The 18,896-nt window shown below is 44.2% G+C and overlaps 8 protein-coding genes across 8 annotated transcripts; 6 read left to right on the top strand and 2 right to left on the bottom strand.

Moving 5' to 3' along the window:
* Positions 1-1,411: 1,411 nt before the first annotated feature.
* N7537_005121 (uncharacterized protein) lies at positions 1,412-1,871 on the top strand (the record flags this gene model as incomplete). The annotated part of the gene is made up of 3 exons (XM_056896178.1): positions 1,412-1,483; positions 1,562-1,756; positions 1,845-1,871. The coding sequence occupies 3 exons, from the start codon at positions 1,412-1,414 to the stop codon at positions 1,869-1,871; spliced, it is 294 nt and encodes a 97-aa protein (XP_056755926.1).
* A 208-nt stretch (positions 1,872-2,079) lies between these two features.
* Positions 2,080-3,531, top strand: N7537_005120 (25S rRNA (uracil2634-N3)-methyltransferase; the record flags this gene model as incomplete). The annotated part of the gene is made up of 2 exons (XM_056896177.1): positions 2,080-2,305; positions 2,552-3,531. The coding sequence occupies 2 exons, from the start codon at positions 2,080-2,082 to the stop codon at positions 3,529-3,531; spliced, it is 1,206 nt and encodes a 401-aa protein (XP_056755925.1).
* Positions 3,532-3,616: 85 nt separating this feature from the next.
* N7537_005119 (FYV10 family protein) lies at positions 3,617-4,925 on the bottom strand (the record flags this gene model as incomplete). The annotated part of the gene is made up of 3 exons (XM_056896176.1): positions 3,617-4,048; positions 4,101-4,295; positions 4,353-4,925. 3 exons carry the CDS (start codon positions 4,923-4,925, stop codon positions 3,617-3,619), a joined length of 1,200 nt encoding a protein of 399 aa, XP_056755924.1.
* Positions 4,926-5,490: 565 nt separating this feature from the next.
* N7537_005118 (uncharacterized protein) lies at positions 5,491-7,053 on the top strand (the record flags this gene model as incomplete). The annotated part of the gene is made up of 1 exon (XM_056896175.1): positions 5,491-7,053. One exon carries the CDS (start codon positions 5,491-5,493, stop codon positions 7,051-7,053), a length of 1,563 nt encoding a protein of 520 aa, XP_056755923.1.
* Positions 7,054-9,476: 2,423 nt separating this feature from the next.
* N7537_005117 (aldo/keto reductase) lies at positions 9,477-10,583 on the top strand (the record flags this gene model as incomplete). The annotated part of the gene is made up of 4 exons (XM_056896174.1): positions 9,477-9,628; positions 9,677-9,941; positions 9,994-10,321; positions 10,381-10,583. 4 exons carry the CDS (start codon positions 9,477-9,479, stop codon positions 10,581-10,583), a joined length of 948 nt encoding a protein of 315 aa, XP_056755922.1.
* A 1,377-nt stretch (positions 10,584-11,960) lies between these two features.
* On the bottom strand, positions 11,961-12,593 carry N7537_005116 (uncharacterized protein; the record flags this gene model as incomplete). The annotated part of the gene is made up of 2 exons (XM_056896173.1): positions 11,961-12,305; positions 12,360-12,593. The coding sequence occupies 2 exons, from the start codon at positions 12,591-12,593 to the stop codon at positions 11,961-11,963; spliced, it is 579 nt and encodes a 192-aa protein (XP_056755921.1).
* Positions 12,594-15,426: 2,833 nt separating this feature from the next.
* Positions 15,427-16,044, top strand: N7537_005115 (uncharacterized protein; the record flags this gene model as incomplete). The annotated part of the gene is made up of 1 exon (XM_056896172.1): positions 15,427-16,044. One exon carries the CDS (start codon positions 15,427-15,429, stop codon positions 16,042-16,044), a length of 618 nt encoding a protein of 205 aa, XP_056755920.1.
* Positions 16,045-16,664: 620 nt separating this feature from the next.
* Positions 16,665-17,289, top strand: N7537_005114 (uncharacterized protein; the record flags this gene model as incomplete). Its single annotated transcript, XM_056896171.1, has 3 exons — positions 16,665-16,728; positions 16,807-17,000; positions 17,110-17,289. The coding sequence occupies 3 exons, from the start codon at positions 16,665-16,667 to the stop codon at positions 17,287-17,289; spliced, it is 438 nt and encodes a 145-aa protein (XP_056755919.1).
* Positions 17,290-18,896: the final 1,607 nt, after the last annotated feature.

Raw genomic sequence — 18,896 nt, 5'->3', positions numbered from 1 at the left:
CTGACTGGTCAGTGCATATCAAAAAAGTCAACCGCGTCTACGGTACTCCTTTGCATGTGACATTATGATTCACGTTTCATTGCAGCCGAATTCAAGGGTCTTGTCTGGTCTGATGGGGAAAATCCTGCGATCACTTTGGTCGGTGTTGGTGTTTGATCTCTTTCTCTTCTTTTCTGTTATTTCCCCCCTCCCCTCGCCTTACATTTATGGAAGGGAAACTGCTTCGTGTTTTTTTGGCGGTTTCTCCCGGCCCCCCTGCTTTTGGTCTACAGTATGATTTAGTAATTCTCCCCTTGTTTTGACATGCGGCTATAGCATTTATCCTTGCCTGTTTTGTTTTGATGTATATAGCTATGCCGCGATCTGTTCTTTTCTCTCTAATAGAACGTGTCTTTCGATAACTAATATGATTTATCTTTCTGGTTTCTATATTTTCCAAGGTCTTGTACTTAGAAGTTGCCGGGCACCTCTGGGGGGTTTGTCGACAAGACAGTCGTTGTTTCCAAATTTGGAAGTTCCTTGTTTGTTGTCACGAGTTACCAAAGTTCAGTATAAAATCTCAATTTGTCTTCTCACATATCCCTCCTACCATCATCTCTCTCTTCCCTTTCGCCTTGCTACCAGAACCAGTTCCCACGTCAAATTTCCTCACCCATCTCCAAAATGCATCAGAGCATCTTGGACATTCTAATCCATCTTTATAAACCATAGGGACAGGTGGTGACACCAAAAATCTATCCTACAGCTAGTCCACCTTGCTCCAGGGATGGTCATACCTCCTCTTAGTGCCTTCTTCTGCTCCTAGCCTGGCTTTTCATTACACGTCCAATTCCCACCGCATAAATCCCGGAACCAACTACAGGCGTTTTACAGGTGGGAAAATAATGACCGCGGGTATTGTGTTGCCTAGACCCAATATCAGAATGCGCTTCCGGAAGTTATCGCTCTGGTTCGGCAATTTCTGGCAGCTTGGATCCTGACAAAAGCTTTGTGGTGCAGTTGGGGTGTTTGCGCGAATGGCCAAATCCTGGTTGTAGTACAACAAGCTTGACCAACTATACGGAGAAAGCTGTTTGTGATTTACACCAAGTGTAGAGAGACCAAGGCGAAGAGGGGAAAGGGAAATTTAAGCCCATTTGCGTGAATTGTTAGGAATCCTGAGCTATTTCCTACGACCATGGAAGATACTCGGTGAGACATGATCTCCTTTCCCACCTAGAATATTATTGTGTGGGTCGTGCACTTAGCAGATATCCAGGTTGTGGCGGCAATGGACTGTGGGCTACCCATATCCAAAGCTTACCTTTTTCGCATTGCTAGACTGGGTGATTTCCTGAAGGGATGATAGTCAGGCTAATCGCAATACCCAACCAGCGAGAGTGTCTCAAATGGTGCTGGTCATGCAATCTCGATGGTCCCGGGCATGTGCTTATTGTTCGCCAAAGATCAAGAAACTGCATTGGGTTGGTTCTTCTCCACTTATGTTTGATTAGTTTGTACTAATGCTATGATATTATAGACTACCAGGGACCTCTGGGTCAATATCATTTCCCTCATTTAGTGGGCTTGGACTGGTAGAGGCAATGGCGAGGTTAAACACTGGAAAAATACTGCTTATCTTTGCGAGCACTCGATCGGGACCAAGAGGGTCTTTCAGATGGACACAGCTGCCCTAGACAAAGATAATACTAGTTTTCTATGGCACTTAACTCAATGTAATTCCTCTTCAATCGGTCTCTGGGGCTTCGATCACACGGTAGGATATCCTACTCTCGTTTCTAGTGTTTCCACGGCGCTAGAACCAGATTTCAGATTATTTTCTCGGTATACTTCATTTCAGATAGCTTCTGAAGGAAATAAGTGCAAGCTAAAAGCTCACGAGTGGGAGGAATTTGAAAATAGTAGGATAAAGAAAAGTGAAGACGAGGACATTGTATACTTCGGATATTGGATTATCCGGGTCAATTTTCTTCCGCCTCATCTTCCAGCCGCAGACCCCAGCAGTGACGGCTCCATATTCAATTCATACAATTTCATACGACTTTTTGAAAGAGAACTCACTTCCTTTTCCCTTCAACCATGCCTCGCAATAATAAAAAGGCCAAAAGTGCCCCTCCGCCACGTCCTCGCGGGCCAGGCAAACCATCCGGCCCATCTTCCAACCCTGCCAAAGGACAGCAGCATGGCAATGGGCAAAAGCAGGGTAATGGCAATGCCAATGCACCTAAGAAAGCTTCTATTCAAGCAAACCAGAGACCTATCGTGCCATTTCTGAGGAAGGATCGCATCCTCTTGATTGGTGAAGGTGAGTTTTTCCTTCTATTTTAATTTACATAATGCCTCTGCGTTCTTCACTTTATGCAAGAATTTGTGTTGCAATCAATTTCGATGCACATATTTTCTCGCGGAGTTCATGTCTAGAGCTGCGGTTTCACTTTGACATGTGCGATTGAACCAACATGCATTCTTGTATAATAACAAGAACATGCAACATCCTTCAACCCCAATTTGTCTACTATATCTGGAAAGCATAAATTCTAACACCAACCAGGTGACTTCTCATTCGCCCGTTCTCTGGCAAAGCAATACAAGTGCCGCAACCTATGCGCCACATGCTACGATTCCAAGGAAGCGCTGTACAACAAGTACCCGCAAACTCCTCAGAACATCTCAGATATCCTGAGCGCATCATCAAAGCCAAAACCAGCAAGCAGCGAGACCGAAGAGCAGCCAGAAGAGAGAAAATCCGAAGATCAAAACTCAACCAACCTCAACCCCAACCAGCAAAGCCCTAAAGTCATCTTCTCCGTGGACGCGCGCAAACTCGGCACTCCAGCAGGCGGCGGCAAGGAACTCCGCACAGGATTCGCCCGCCGCGAGCGCAAGAGACCAGCGTGGTACCAGCAGAACGAGCCAGCAGGACCACCGTACCAGCCCGGCGGGCCGTGGGATGTGATCTGTTTCAATTTCCCGCATGTGGGCGGACTCTCTACGGACGTGAACCGACAGGTTCGAGCGAATCAGGAGCTTCTAGTTGCGTTCTTTAAGGCTTGTGTTCCTCTTGTTTCGAAGCCGCCGCCGCTTATGGATGCTGATGATGATGAGTGGGTGTATGCTGATGGGGAGGAGAGTGAAGAGGAAGATGAGGATGAGGATGATGGAGGAGGAGAGGGTGAGGAGCTCGGGAAAGACGATGATACTACCGGGAAGGGGTTCCGGGTTGGGCCTGGTCAGATTCTTGTCACTCTGTTTGAGGGGGAGCCGTATACGCTTTGGAATATTAGGGATTTGGCGAGACATGCAGGACTGGTGGTTGTGACTAGTTTCCGATTTCCTTGGACGTCTTATGAGGGGTATTCGCATGCGAGAACGGCGGGACATATTGAAGGGAAGGATGGGGAGCGCGGAGGATGGAGAGGGGAGGATCGGGAGGCTCGGATGTATGTCTTTGAAGTGAAGCAGAAGGAGCCAACCAAAAAGGGAGGGAAGAAGAGGAGCAGAGATGATGATGATTCTAGTGATACCGAGTAAAGGCTGAAATGTATACTATCATGCTTAAGGATAGAACTATATAAACTGAGTTGTAGCTTAGCTTGCTTCATCCTTCTGCCCGAGTTCACATTATGTACACTTTCTTCATCTCGCTCTCTTGGAAAATCTCTCCTGTCGTTGGGTCTTTGACGTTGCCTGGTTCCACTGATCCCATCTTCCTGCTGATCTCGATTAGCCTTTGCTTCCCGTAGACTCGGCCGTTTGGTAGAACTATCGGGTCGCTTTCCACGTAACTCTTTGAGTGGTGGGCGTATGGCATTTTGCGTGCAAGCTCATTCAGTTCAGTTGAGCAGATAGGACAGACAGATGTCGACGTTGACTGTGAGTTTGAGCTAGATGATGTAAATGCTGAATGGCATAGAGGTGTTTTGAGAGCGGAGAGTCCTGCAGAAAGTGCAATATGTAATAATGGTTGTGATGGTAATGAAAGTAGCTCATGGTGAGTCTGAATGAAAAGCTGTGCGAGATACTTCCAGCGGCTCAGCGCAAAAAGAGACTGTACTGCGTCAGTAGAAACTCTACTAATCAAAAATGAATGTTTATCTTACTTTGTAAGGCTCGGCTCTTGTGTCTTGTGTGAAAACCAGTAATCCTGCGGCGCGCATAATCTCAGAATTCTGAGATTGGTGGTTAGGTATGAGGTATTTCTTCGCATGAATTATTGCCTCGAGCTTCTTGGACTTGTCTTGTGTCCTGACCATCTCGATATATTGCTGCAACCGGAGTTCGAATTCAAGATTATGCTTTATGGATGTTGAATTAGCTGGGATTCAAGACAGCATAAGTTGGTTTCAGCGTACCTGGCTCTTCTTCAGTGCAGCCTTATTCTCTCCGCACCACTGCAATGCCTCCTTGGTTTCCCCGCGCCGCAAGCTATCCACAACCCGTTGACACTGCGTGAATACACCGAGATCCACGAGATCCTCCACTCCCCTATCCTGGGCCAGCTGCTTTGCACTTTCAGAGTAACCTGAGCGCAGCATGTGGTCAACGAGTAAGCGGTCCAGCCGTACCCTTGACCACTGGTCGTACTTGACATCGGCTAGACTCGGGATCTTGTGCAGGGTCTCCAAGTGCTGAATGCGCTTGCGAGATTGGTTGTGGATTTTCTTCTCCTCCTCCTGTAGACTTTCCATTTTCCTTTTGAGACCTTGCATTCTGGATATCATTGCGTCGAGTGCAGCGAGAGTCTGATCGGGCGTTTGGGTGTTGGAGAGTGAGGCGGACGCGGTCTCTTTGAGTGCGGGGATAACATATTCTTTTTCTCGCTCGACGACTCGTTGAACGGTTTTAAAATTCCTGCGGGCAAGTTCATGTGGTAGTCGAAGAAGTGGTTGGTCCTGCGTAAGCACCTCAATTAGGACCCGCTTCATCACGGAGGTGCGGAGTAATTGTTACCAGAATGATGTGACTCTCTGGATTGAGCTTGGTGGACGTCAGCTCTGCTGCCATGATGATTTTCAAGTCTCTTTTGCTCTTAGATCCAAGTCCGAAGAATAATAGTCGAGGATTGCAGTCTAGACATGAAGTGGGAGGGAAATGCGGAGAGAACGTCCAGTCCAGTCACGAGATCCACATCGAGGACAAGCATTGACCGCCTCCATTTGCAGTTATACCTCCAAATTGTTACGGTATATACCGGATTTTAGGCCGCGGTCGGGATTTTCCCGATCGGAATGCCGCCACTTTATTGAGGGCGCTCAGGGTCCTGCTCACAGAGTGATTACAGTGATTACAGTGATTACTCAGTGAGCACTCAGTGTATGCTTAGTATCGAATACTGAGCCGAGTACATGGTGGGAACAGGGTATTTTAATATCCCCATCTTCGTCGACAACTGACCACAGTAGGCGGGTTATCTCTTGATATTCTTGATATTCAACGACGAAAATAATTTGCATGAAGCAATAAATTAACATAAATATCCCAAAAAAGTGAATGGGCGCGTTTTGCAAGCCTACCCTAATCACCAGTTCCGTTACACCTGCGGGTTGCCTATCCCAGCAGTGGAAGTCACCTGGTCATGTGGCAATCTATTCTGACGCAGCCGTCTCGTCATCAAGATTGTCAGTCAAGCGCCGCGAGTTTGCAGACCTTAAACCGATATTCCTAGGCATTTGGGATTTCCTTGATACGATGAAGTACAATCGACTCTTCATGCCTAACGGACAGCGGATCGACGTCCGTCCCTCGTTCGAAGGCTTCAAGTTCACTGTCGCCGACCATAATCTGTATGGTTCATTTCCTCCCGAGTGGCGGATAATTCTCTGCACAGAGGCCGCAGCTGAAGGCAAAGCTTCTCTAGCCGACAATCAGCCATCTCCTTGCAGCCAATCCTCCTCTCAGTTCACTGCACCTACTTTGCAGACAGATGTGTTGCACCTTTCATCTATCTCTATGCCATCGGCAGGAGACGTGAAGCCTGAGAGTGCTATCACTAGACAAGTCGCTATGATATTGTGGGCTACATTTCTTTGGTATTTTCAAGAACACGCGCCAAGTCCTCATGTTCCAGTATACGGTGAAAATGAATTGCCAGAACTCGCCCGTGCCACGGGCGAGTGGGTGCTGAAACTGAGTAATGATGGCATTTTGCAAGGAAAGGACAGGATGCAAAAACTTGAAAGAATGGGCCTACTCGCGACTGCCGATCCTTCGGTCGGTTCCCAAGACGATCCTCAAGCCTTTAGCGATATGTTCATCAGTCAACGAGCTTTTTGGCAATTGGATCCGAGAATCTATCTTTTTACACTGAGCCCTGCGCAGGGTTCTGCCAAAGTCAAATGTTCAGACACTTTGTCATCATTGGATTCTTTTGGGGTAGGATTTCCGTTTGGAGCTGGCCCCCACACCTCTGGAACGTTCATGCCTTCGTACTACCCACCGATACCTCCACAGTATACGTTTACTGACCACGTTCGGCACCCAATTCGCCCTAGGGCTCCGAGACAAGGCGAAGTCTTTTATACTAGATATGTTCCTAGTGGCGGTGAATATTTGACATTTCGCGTACCTGTCGTCCCGATCAAAGGTTCGCTAAGGGCACCATCTACTACCGAGTTACCAAGCAGTTGGACTGGACCGAATCTCTGCCTTGACTCGGAACTCATGAGTGACCTGAAACTCTTCCATCGATGGGTCAATCAATATTCTACCCACACGAGCTTACTACGAAAAGGCTCGCTAGACGTCCAGCTGGAAGACCTCAAAATTCGCATGTCGAGCAAATCATCATTTCCTGCGCTCGCGTGTTGGGATTCTATGGCAGTTGGCTACTTTGAAATATTCTGGATCCTTGAGGACCATCTTGGGCTATCAGTGGGCGATGTTGGGGACTGGGATCGGGGAACTCGTTTTTTCATTGGGGACGACGATTTCAACGACCCGAAGACCTTGGCGCTCTTTTTAAGCTCCGTGGTCCACTATTGTTGGTTGTCTGATCAAAGGACCTACGCAGTTTTTGTGGAAGTCCGCGCAGATAATGAAAGGTTCGTTTCCTGAGGCTACTTGGTTTTAACATCCAGGTCGGCTGTTTTGATACTTACCTACCAACTAGGCTCCTTTCATCTCTACGTAGTATCGGTTTTTTCAAAGAAACCGAAACAAATATCTCGAATGAGCATGCTGTTATAATGAAAGTCAAGCGGAGCACTTGGGGTGCACCTATCGTTTAAAAGGTATATCACTTATATTTTCTAACTTCTACCTGACGCACTTGTGCAATGTCTATTCTGTTTACGGTTTTACGCTCTCATTACGCCAGTATCGAAATCGAAATCGAAATTTGAAAACCGCATTACCTACTAGAGAATATTGACAGAAAGCTGGTGTGCGAACAATGTATGGTATACATGACCGTTGTTGACAACTCTTTAACTAAAATGACAAAGCCCGCTAACGTATTTCGCTAGCGAGTGGGCCACCTATCCGAACCTGCCAATTTTAAATGCATATATCACAATCAAAAACGTATTCAATTAATTCCACTAATTTGTCTATCTATATATATTTCTCGACACCTAGTACCAAGTGTCATATAATTTTTTGGGTAAAATACCCTTGTTCCAACCAAGTACTCGACTTAGTATTCGATCATACCCTTAATTCAATGGCGTTATGGTTCGTAACGTTTTTAACAAGCGAGCTCCCCGCCCAAGGCAACCTATTGAATTTTGATGTATTTCTCTCAACCGTTCCAACCGTTCAATATAAGGCACGACAGCCATCAACCATGTAAGTTCAGCGACCACAGTATTTCCTACTATGTTCAGGCTCAATATAGAAACAAAGCAGCTGCTCACGCAGGCAATATGAGCAGTTAGGGATCAGCCTATCGCATTGTGCATTGCCCTCTCGGCAGCACTTGCATGATATAGTGCTCATGCGGGGAGTCATTTGATCAGATCCGCCATCGGAAGGTTGAAAGCTCGGCGGCATATTTCCATCAATCGCTTGCCGGTTTTCATGGTCAGATTGGATGTATGTTGCACCGCAAAACCATTCCTTCACGGAAATAAAAGCAGTTGTTAAGAGCCTGTGGGGAATAATTAGCGCTAAGATGCCTCGCTTTGTCTCACAGGTTAATCATAACGTGGACTTGCATTTTTTCCGAAACGCGGAGGTGTCTTTCTAACACGATAGGATGTGATAAGAGACGCGAGATATTCAAATCAAGGAGATATATTATACGTGTTGTTGCAATGTACAATTGAGCTATATCACCCAACTCGTATTATGTTTATGCTTTCGCCGACGGCTTGGCCTTGGATAGTATTGAATGTCTTTTTATCTTTCGCTTTACAATCATAATTGGAGTTCTGGATGGGCGACGTAGACTATTTAATTCAACGTAGCGACGACAGATCCAAAAAGTCATTAGTTAGCAAGATCTTAAACCTGCTTCTGGGCAACCAAATCCGGCTTTACTCCACCGAAAGCGGCAATTTCTCCCGACCAATGATAGCGGTTGTTTTTAGTGTGGGCTTACAAGGTGGATGGGACCTTGGAACGCTTAGAAACGACTCTCTTTCCAATGTCACTAAATGCCTGGAATACGACCCACGCTTTCACATCTAGAATCGCTGACCGGACTATGAGTTACAAGGCAAGGGAGATAGATGATTGTCCGAGAAGTCTAGGGGGTTTCTGCCCTCTACCACATGCTAGTTAGTAATTGACGGTCGTGGACAAAACGAGAGTCATACCTCTCCGAAGAACTCCCATAATATAACGTCATCGTCGGATATTCGTGAATACTGTGGGGAGTGGTTCCCAAGGACATTCAATTGCCATTCCTACATGCTTCGATCGAGATTTATACTTGTCGAGTACGAGAATGCCACATGGTAAGTTAGTAAGGTTCGTATTCTGTTCATCAAGTACAAGCTCAAGTGTTAGCTTTTATTTCATAAGGCCCGGCTATTACGAGCATTCCTTTTGTCGGAATTTCCATGTCCTAATCTACAGACGAATAGCTCGAACATCATCTACGCTCACTCCGTTATTTTCGGTTAAACGAGGATTAGAAAACTGCACCTCCTCAAGAGACCGTCGAACTTATATTACTAGTACAGATGGGGGCTGATTGGGCAGGAGGGCGCAGAGGAGAGGTGTAATTTAAATTTGATTTGTATATATGGGAAAATAGTGGCAAATACTTGCAAGTCGACGAACAAAGGGACCACCTAGTATTACATTTATAGTCTATTTATTTATTGGTGTCTAGAATTTAACTGGGTTCCAAAAACATAAGATGTAATGTAACCTTCCCAAGTCGATAGGACATAAATAGGGTGATGTCATTCCAGTGCTGTCATAATAACGTCAATGTGGGCACAAGAGCTGGAGAGTTTGTCCATAAAGCTGACAATGAAAGCTTATCTTGAGGTTTACTTCAATTTTTTCGACCCATCTAAAGTAGGACAATGGCCTCCAACGCCCAAAAAACCTTCAAACTCTCTACTGGTGCTCAGATCCCTGCCATTGGCCTGGGAACCTGGCAAGATGAGGCTGCCCAGGAGGCAGCGGTTCTTGTAGCCCTCCAGGCAGGGTATCGCCATATTGATACGGCAAGATGGTAAGGTTTTCGACCGTATGACATGAATAACTAGGTTGACCCCTATAGCTATGGCACTGAGCCTGCTGTCGGAAAAGCCATAAAGGAAAGTGGCATACCTAGGAGCGAGATCTTTGTTACCAGCAAACTGTGGAACAACAAACACCATCCTGATGATGTTGGTCCCGCATTACAGGATAGCTTGGATGATCTGGATCTGGACTACCTTGATCTATTCCTGATGCACTGGCCTGTTTCTTTCAAACGAGGGGATGATCCATTCCCTTCTGATAAAGACGGCAATCTGATAACCGAAGGAATTGATTACGTCGATGTAAGTCCTGTCTCAAAGCTATACAGCAAGGCTGCCTGCTAACTAAACAAAGACCTATAAAGCAATGGAAGCCCTGGTCAAATCCGGTAAAGCTAAAGCTATTGGGGTTTCTAATTTCTCCCGGCAGGAAGTTGAGCGTCTTCTTGCCAATGCGACGATTAAACCAGCAGTGCACCAGATGGAGCTACATCCCTGGCTTCAACAAAAGGATTTCTTCGACTTCCACCAGAAGCATGGCATTCATGTGACACAGTATTCGCCATTCGGCAACCAGAATGAAATCTATGGTTCCCGCGAGGCACATGGTCAGCTGGTTAATGATGAGACTTTGGTCGAGATCGGGAAGAAGTACGGAAAGACTTCGAACCAAGTCGCCTTAGGTATTTATACCCCTTACCTGCCCGAGTTAATAATTATAAATCTAATTAACTTTTCGTAGCCTGGGGTATCGCACATGGCCGTTCCGTCATCCCGAAATCAAAGTCGCCAGAGCGGATCACACAAAACTTTGATATCGCCTTCAAATTGGAATCCGAAGATATTGAAAAGATCGACTCGATTGACAAGAAGATTCGGTTCAATGACTCGAGCAAAGACTTTGGTTATGAATTGTTTTCTGATCTTGACGGGAAGCAGAAGTGAGGTAAATATGTTTTATATATGACGTTCTCCGGAAATACTGGTTGAAGATAGCCGATAGAAACAATTTTAAGAAGTACCTATGCTGTGTCTTAGCCTGGTTCAACCCTAGATATTAAGGTATATGGATACGTTAACTTAGTGAGTTCGCACGGGATGGCATATTCAGCGCGAATTAACACATTTTACGCGACCTCGCGAGAGAAAAAGGATATATTTATTCCGAGTGAAAACTGTTCTCGGATTTTACTATAAACTTGTATTAGAAGCCGCCAAAAACCGCAATTGGGGGCAAAGCCTCACTACAACCCCTAAACCATAAACCGCATTAGGTTCCCATTCGGCCGGGCTCCCATGAAAAACCGTTATTGCATAAGATGTAGGTAAGTCTCGGCGTATATAAAACACCTGAATAGGGATTCATTATGCAACTGGCATATATCTTGGTCTGGCCATCAGTTGATATATACCCAATCTCCAAAGCCCCCTCCGAGCCACAAAGTATATGGTATAGGGATCCTTGATTGGCAACTTCCTTGGACTGGAAGACCAGAAGGGGCGCGCCGAGCACAAGTGCTTAGAATGTGTGAATTTAGCAGCTAATAATGCCGAACCCATGAATACAAGTGGCGGGGAGTCAACCTGTCTAACTGAAGTTCATAGTTTTATGAAGCGAAAGCTCGGAGGTCCAGACACCTTACCGGGATGGACAACAAAAAATATACTCGACTCGTGAGATTTTAGGGTAAACCGTTAGTGACCTGGTACCGAATTTGGTACCATTGTTTTTCGTTCGCTTAGTCTCCCTAAGTATATTACATGTAAATTCACCCCAATACTCTACGAATGCCACGGGTATATAGGAGCTAAACTGACGCTCTGTGTACAAAATGCGTTAAATTGGCAATATGAAGTGATATATCATGTACCTCATTAGTTGGTTGATGATACTCTGGTTTTCTCCGTGCCGCCAGATCTCTTCCGTGGCATACGTTTAATACAGCCCTTTGATGGTAATAATAATGAAAGCAAACCCATGCAATTTTCCACGAACTTTCCTGTAATTGCAAACAAATGATTACAATAATCTTCTTAGGGGGAATTAGGAAGTATTGTGGGAATGAGTGAGTTCTTACATCATAAGCCGGAGTTCGAACTTGGAATTGACACCACTCCATATTGGTCGATGATGAACAAGTACATACTTAAGTAGAGGTTATTGAAAATTTTGGTAAGAGTGAAAAAGAAAACGCAAATAATTGTTTGTCCCACCAAAGCATCATCACATAAACAGCATCTGTGACTCGTTCAATTCATTGACAAACTATAAGAAAGGGCCTGTTATAGCGAGTACAAGCAATCGACACTGCTCGTGCCGCTCTATTTAGTAGATGGATTAGGCATTCCCGAGGTATGAGGCCACTTGCGGAAGATGTCGGAAAGATGGTCAATCGGTGCTGCCAAAAGGCCAACAACCGTCTCGTACGGTGGCTTGTCTGGGGCGCTGGGATGAGAACGAGATGGGACGAACATCTTTGTTCTTCCAAAAGACGTTGCGTATTTCTCACTGTCCTCTTGTGAGACAACTTCTTCCAGCTTCGGCAAGTCGTCCGTCTCTTCTTCCTTGATATGCTGAGACAGATCATTCATCAGAGCCTTGAGGGTAGGAGTGAATTGAGAATCTGAAGGCTTCAAATTCTGGAACTTCTTCAGTTGCTCTTTGACCTAAATCCATCAAAAGTTAGGCATTTTATTAAGATAATTAGCATGTATACCGACCGATTGATGCTCTTGGCGATCTTTGTTGGCTAGGTCCACGCCGCCTGATACGTACTTCTCAAAGGCCGGATACACGACAAGCTCCTCTCCAATAGAGTGCCGTGCCAGTTCCCATGTAAACTGGTTCTGCCATCTCGTCTGCTCGGTCTCATCTGAGGTATTGATGATATTTTCGTAATACGACTCTATCTCTCGATGATCTTTCTTGATCGCGTCGCTGATGGTGGACGTCATGGCAATGGATGATATTGCAAATGTACGTCTTGAAGTAGGTAATACGAGGCGGTGGATACTGGATGTTCTGAGGTTATGAGAAATAAAAGACATAATGATAGAGCGGGCCTCTAATTGTACAATATGCTGAAGGAGCTTTGCTTTTATAGCCAATAAAATGCACCAATTCCTAGAATCAGACCTACTTATGACATGACTATGACTGAATTGCTATTCGCTATAGCACAAAAAGCTTGGAAACGAATACAAGAATTCATCGTGTCGTGGTGAAAATTTTACAGATCACATGGCGGCTCAAGCAGATGCACCAGTCAAATGAGAGGTTATTGATAAGCATCATGATGACGGGTCATTAGTACCGGGGAACATTGCTCTAGTAATATTGAAATACCGGTTACAAAGAGACAGAATGATTCAAACCGAGCTACTTGGCCTGCGATTATGTACTAACCAGCCTTAGATTTGTCAATTAGTAAATTGACATAACGAATGGCGCGAGTTGGCAGATCTTAGTTGACGCCACATCCCGCCAAATGTCAATGATCTCGAATCCGTTCTAAAGGTTCTAAACCTTTTACCAGAACAATCTGTAACCAAGTCATAGTGACGTGGATGTGCCACTACGCAAAGTTCTGGTCGGTCTTGAACTAGACATGAGATCAGCAACCTGGCATTGATACCCCCTTACTATAGCTGGTCAACCTCAAAGGTTCTTCTGAATTGATATTCATTCATGAAGAATGCAACCTCCTTATTCCAATTCTGATCAGCAACTTGGTATGTCCATGCTTCTTTACGTTGCCAATTCTACAGTAATTAGGCAGACGACTAACAGGCTCTAGAGGAGGACGAAAACTAAGCGATCTATAAGTCCAATATTTTGAAAGGAGACCGTCTCCGTCATGCAAAGCCTGGGGCGAACAAGTAACGAGGGGCCAGACGAAAATGATCTCCCCGAAGTTTAAGTGATTTGTGATTATTGTATGTCTATTAAGTTTTATAGTTGTACGGGACACTGAACCGAATTGCCTTGCTCTCCCATAATTACAAAAACCGCTGAATATCTTCTAATCGCAGCATTAAAGTTTCGATAGAGTGTGCTCTTTTGTATTCGTAGATATTCATGTTCTTTGGATACGTAAACAACATTTTAAGTCAGTTTATATGGAGTAAAACTTGACCCGTAGAAGCGTTCATGCTATTAAAGAGACCCGCAGACTTGTTCGCAAAGGTCTTCAGCTATTTGGCAACCATAGCCACAAAGTCGCGGAATGCCGCTGGTAGCACTCAGTATTAATCACCTTTAGTTCTCACCGTCTATTGCCGTCAACATAATCAACAAGATAGGTATTGAACTAATGTCAAAGTGACTCAATATATCTTGCTCATCCTCGCTTACAGCCAAAAACATATACTCTAGAACGCTTCCCCGGGTCCAGACGGTAACCTAAGGTCTTGAAGCCACCTTAGCCGCCCGGTTGACATTTTTTCTTGGCATACGACCAATCTCGACTTGGAAACTAGGACAGATGCCCTATCGTATTTGCTTAAGGTCCCTATGGTGGCATCATTTGACCATTTATTCGGAGGTGTTGTGACCCACGGCATCATAACCATATCATAAGGGAAAACAAGTTCTCGCAACACATAGTGACAGAATGATATGTGGCTTTCCGTTGATGACTGTAATGTACATAAGTATAAGGATCATTGTCGAATACCAAGTCCGAATACACGGTAGAAACCAGGTATTTATACCAGGGAAAATCATTGACATGGGGTACCAGGCACATCATACAAAAGTGTATATTATAGTTAGTTATCGAGGTCCGCATAGATTGTTAAAATAGCGGGTTTTGTCATTTTAGTTAGAGTTATTAATATTGGTCATTTATACTATATATTGTTCATATAGTTCCTAGCTTTCTATCAGTTATAAGCCCGGAATCGTTCTATTAAACCGTCACCGAAGTAACCCCTAAACTAACCCCTAAAATCAAGAATCGAAATCTATCTACAAAGGATAAGGAATATGTACTAATATAACTAAAAACCTCTCCGCGGGTATATCCTCTCGCGTTATACTAAAGGATATAACGATATAGGGTATATAATTAGCTAATATCGAATTAATTGCTATATAATTCAATTTATAGGAGCTATATAATCCCAGAAAGGAAGAGAAACTAGCGCCGCCTATAGTACTAAAGAAGGTTATCTTAAATAAAGAAGTAGAATAAAAAGATATAAAGATCAGTAGTTCGATATACTAAAGATACTGTACATAGAATAGGCTAGTAATAACGTAGCCTATACTTAATAGAAGGAATTAAACGTAGAAGTAATAGCTATTCGGAATAGATTATAAGACTATATAACTTACTTCGTAACCTCCGATAACGGTTCGCTACCGAGCATAATCTAACAAATCCTACTAGGGTTTATTAACTAACGCGTATCCTAGATCAAGGATTAGATCGGAATACCGATATGTATAGTAGCGCTATTCGCGAGGTAGCACGCTAGTTTGATATCCCCGAATTAATCTTCTGGACTCGGCTTCATAGAGCTGAAATCTGTATAAATTCTCGCTTTAATTTATACTAGGTGCGTCACTCGCTTATGAAATACGGTTTAGTTAACTAGTTATTTAAAGATGTACACTCCCTTAATCAGCACGTGAAATATACGTCATCGGCTCGAAGGTGGCTGCACCGGAGATTTCCTCTGCCAACTTGCTGAACAAAGTACATTACGAGAAACAAGAGAATAACCTAATCTGCATCCCACACCCTTCGCCAGTGCTTTCTCAATTGTCACGACACACAAAGAAATGGCATCCTCGCTCCGCATTGGCCCCCCTTTCCGACACGGTCTCCAATACCTCCCTATAAAACGGTCTCGCAATTTGGCAACTCCACGGATCGCGCACAGCATTGCATCGAATATTAGCCGTAACGGCAGCGGTTTACCATTTCAACCAAGCGCGTTGAAGATAAATTACATTCAAAAAACGGCTAAAGCCGCTCAACGCCAACTTCAACTCCGCGCATACTCCCACTCAACCCCGCTCAAAACACCGACAGCAGATAACTTAATCGAAGAACTAGAAGAGCTTTACGTAATAGCCAAAGATCTGTTTGAAACCGCGTCTAATTCCACCGGTAAGCAAGCAATCTTTGCTGCGTCTGACCGGGAGTCTTTGCGTGATGCGTTGGATCAGCTTGTTACTGTTTATGAGCTTTACACGACAGGCGAGAAAGGCACTGAGATGAGTGGGGGAGATGGTGCAACGGAGGCGGGACTGCCGGGTCCAATCGTTAGGACGAACTTTGATGCGGGCAGTATCTCCGATACTATGATGGGGGACGTTGAAAAAAGGTTCGGGCAGAAGGTTTTTGACTTGAGGAATGCAGTTGAGGCTCTTGAAATGAAAGCTCGGGAGGATTGAGTTTGGTATTTTGGAAGTGAATAAAGAGTCTCGTAATTTTTAGGGCGAGTTTACTCGATTTATATTGGTTATGATATTGCGAGTTCAATCTATGCACGTCAACCACAGGCTGTCACCGTAGTAACATATCAATTAGATTTGAAACATTACAAACAAGCTCAGACGTTGACCTGGAGGAGACTGCATAGATTATGCAACTTGGGAAGTAATTCTCGGTTCCTAAAGATGCCGGTTGCAGGCTTAGAGGGATCCCTTTTGTCTAGCTGTTTCTACAATCTATGGAAGATGCGTCATCAATAAACCTGGTTTCATAACGAGTTTGTTGGCTCATGCTAAAAGCGGACATATGACATTTGTTGCCCTTTATAAAAAGCTGGAAAAAAAAACAAGCTGGGGAGTCAGGATGATGTAACGAAGCCCAATAGATTTTTATGGCTTATATTTAACTCTAGCTTATTAGACTTAATGCTCTTTTACATTTTCTATTCACTGGTAGTAGTTTCGTCGCTGCACATTCTTCCAATTTTTACGAATTTGAATCATGGGTTTCATTTATCAACCATTTCTGCGCACAGCGATTTCACGATCTTCCCGGGTTAGAATCTGTTCGCCTCAGCCAAATGCTATTCAGAGATCTTTCACCACCACTGGACCGAGTGGGCAAAAAGGTAGTAGCCCTCGATGGTGAGTCCCCCTCCCATTTCCTAGATTTCCTGTCAACGGACGACTTATAAACACCAATATTGTTTATTAGGTTACTAGCATCTATTGTCTTGGGTGCTCCCCTATCATTCTACCTATGGCAGAGGGGCGGTACGAAGAATTCTAGTAACAACGCCGTTGGCAAGCATCGTGGAGCCAATCAAGAGTATACACAAAATGCGGAGGGCAACCAGGGTGACGAGCCGACAGTTAAGGGACAAGATTCGGACCCGAATAATTCTGTTCATGATGAGGTTCGTTGTTTACCTTGTGCCTTAATCCGGACCATTTCAACTTTGATACACACTCCCAGCATTTGACATTGTACGGTCTCCGGCGAATAGTTCTCTAACTTTCGGATAGCCTCGAGCTATGGGTTCTGCAAAAGGTCCCACAAGTATGTCATTCAAGCAGCAGGGTCTCTCTAATGCTGATACCGTGAACCCATATGCCAACGAACCCGGCAAGAGTGAGAAGGGCGAGGGTGAGACGGAGACCGCAAAGGTGAAGGGTACAGTGAAGCCTGAACGGCCACAGATTTGAGCGGCTAGCCCCACAAACTCTATTTCGGCCACCACTATGGCTCGATGAAGCATTGTGTATTCATAATTGTCGTAACCTGACAAGGGGTTTCTGTAAATCAAATAGGGAAAGTCAGAATATTGCATGGTTACTCTGGATAGTGCTACATTTCATATGGTAGAAGAGTTGCCTGTAAGGAGGAAAATAGTATATTGCTTCTGCCCTCTAATTTAGGCGACCTTAGATTTATCGTGCTTCGGCTAGAAAATGGGCGCCGTTTCTTTTCACATATCTAGGTAAACTATACGTCTCCGTAAAGCCTTAAGTAGGACTACATATGTTAGATCTGGTTGATTAGGCCCTATTTCAAGATTTATACTAGAAGTGACCTGTGTTGTTTATCATCCACGTGTTTTTCTTTTTTCCTCTTTCAACCTCGTAAGGTCGCAATGCATTGCATTAAATCCGAAAGTAACCCTGGCCCTTATCCATCCGGGGGATTCTAAAAAATACGTATTCTAGGACTTGAACGCGTATTTAATTTAAGAATAGATATTACTTGAACTCGAGTACTATATATATACAAAATATATACTAATTTAGTAATAAAAATTGGTATTATATACTACTACTTAATATCGCTTAGAATATTTAATTAAGATTATCTATAGCCGCGCTACTACTAGGTAGTAGAATATATTATATAGTTTCCTCTCTTATATATACCTAGCTTTATAAGTTCTCTAGGTCCTGTATTACTTCTAGAATAGGTATTGGCCTACCTAGTCTCGTAAGAAGCTAGGCTATTGAAGTCTTCAAGGTTGATCATCTAGCTCGAGGTGCAGGTGAGATCAGATAGCGAGTGACCACTTCCCACAGCGATCAATTTACGGTGACATCGGCTAGAAAGTACCACTACTTGCTGTATTTCGCTAATAGTCCGGGGCTATATACAGAGTTCTGGCCGTATAAAAAGTCTTGACCCATATATGATATAAATGGTCGCATGAAGCTCGGAATAGGACTGTTAGGTCAAGTTGCGATAGCTTGCGGGTGATAGTAGGATCCACTGGCTCTGACATAGGTTAGATATGAAAATTTCGAGCAGGCCTTTGCTGCCCTACGAAGAAATTCAACTGGAATGCTGTTTTGGGGATATGTGAAAATCTTACGCAAGCACTGGAATTACACAACAATTATCACCCAGTTGCTCCCGAGATAAAGGTAAAGCTTAGAAAGAGAGAATGCATCCAAAAAGCGTCATGACCGAAACCTTGACCATACTTTTTAGTACCCTTCTTGGCTTGGTCTAACGTTTTGTTTACGGACATTGCGTTGTTTATGAAGCAAACAAGCGCAGTGTAAAGGTTCTGTCAACTGTACAACGAGTACTGGGCTATCTTCAGATGGTATTGGTTCTATTTTGTTTTGGTACGTCCGGCTTCATTGACATGAAAAATATTCTGTAAACGGCCATTTTGCTACAAACTATTACGGACTTGGTGACGTCACACCGAAGTAAAGCATACATTACATGCGCCCCCCAGTTAGTGCTCTTTTCATGAATTCTACCTGCCTATTTCTTAATGAGCCATAAAGGGTGGCCGATATTCATCTGGGTTGCCTCA

Source organism: Penicillium hordei (assembly GCF_028827395.1).
Source record: "Penicillium hordei strain IBT 12815 chromosome Unknown utg000002l_segment0_segment0, whole genome shotgun sequence".
NCBI classification, from domain to species: Eukaryota; Fungi; Ascomycota; class Eurotiomycetes; order Eurotiales; family Aspergillaceae; genus Penicillium; species Penicillium hordei.
The sequence above is the reverse complement of the archived record's forward strand: the minus strand, read 5'-3'. Positions and strand labels throughout refer to the sequence as shown.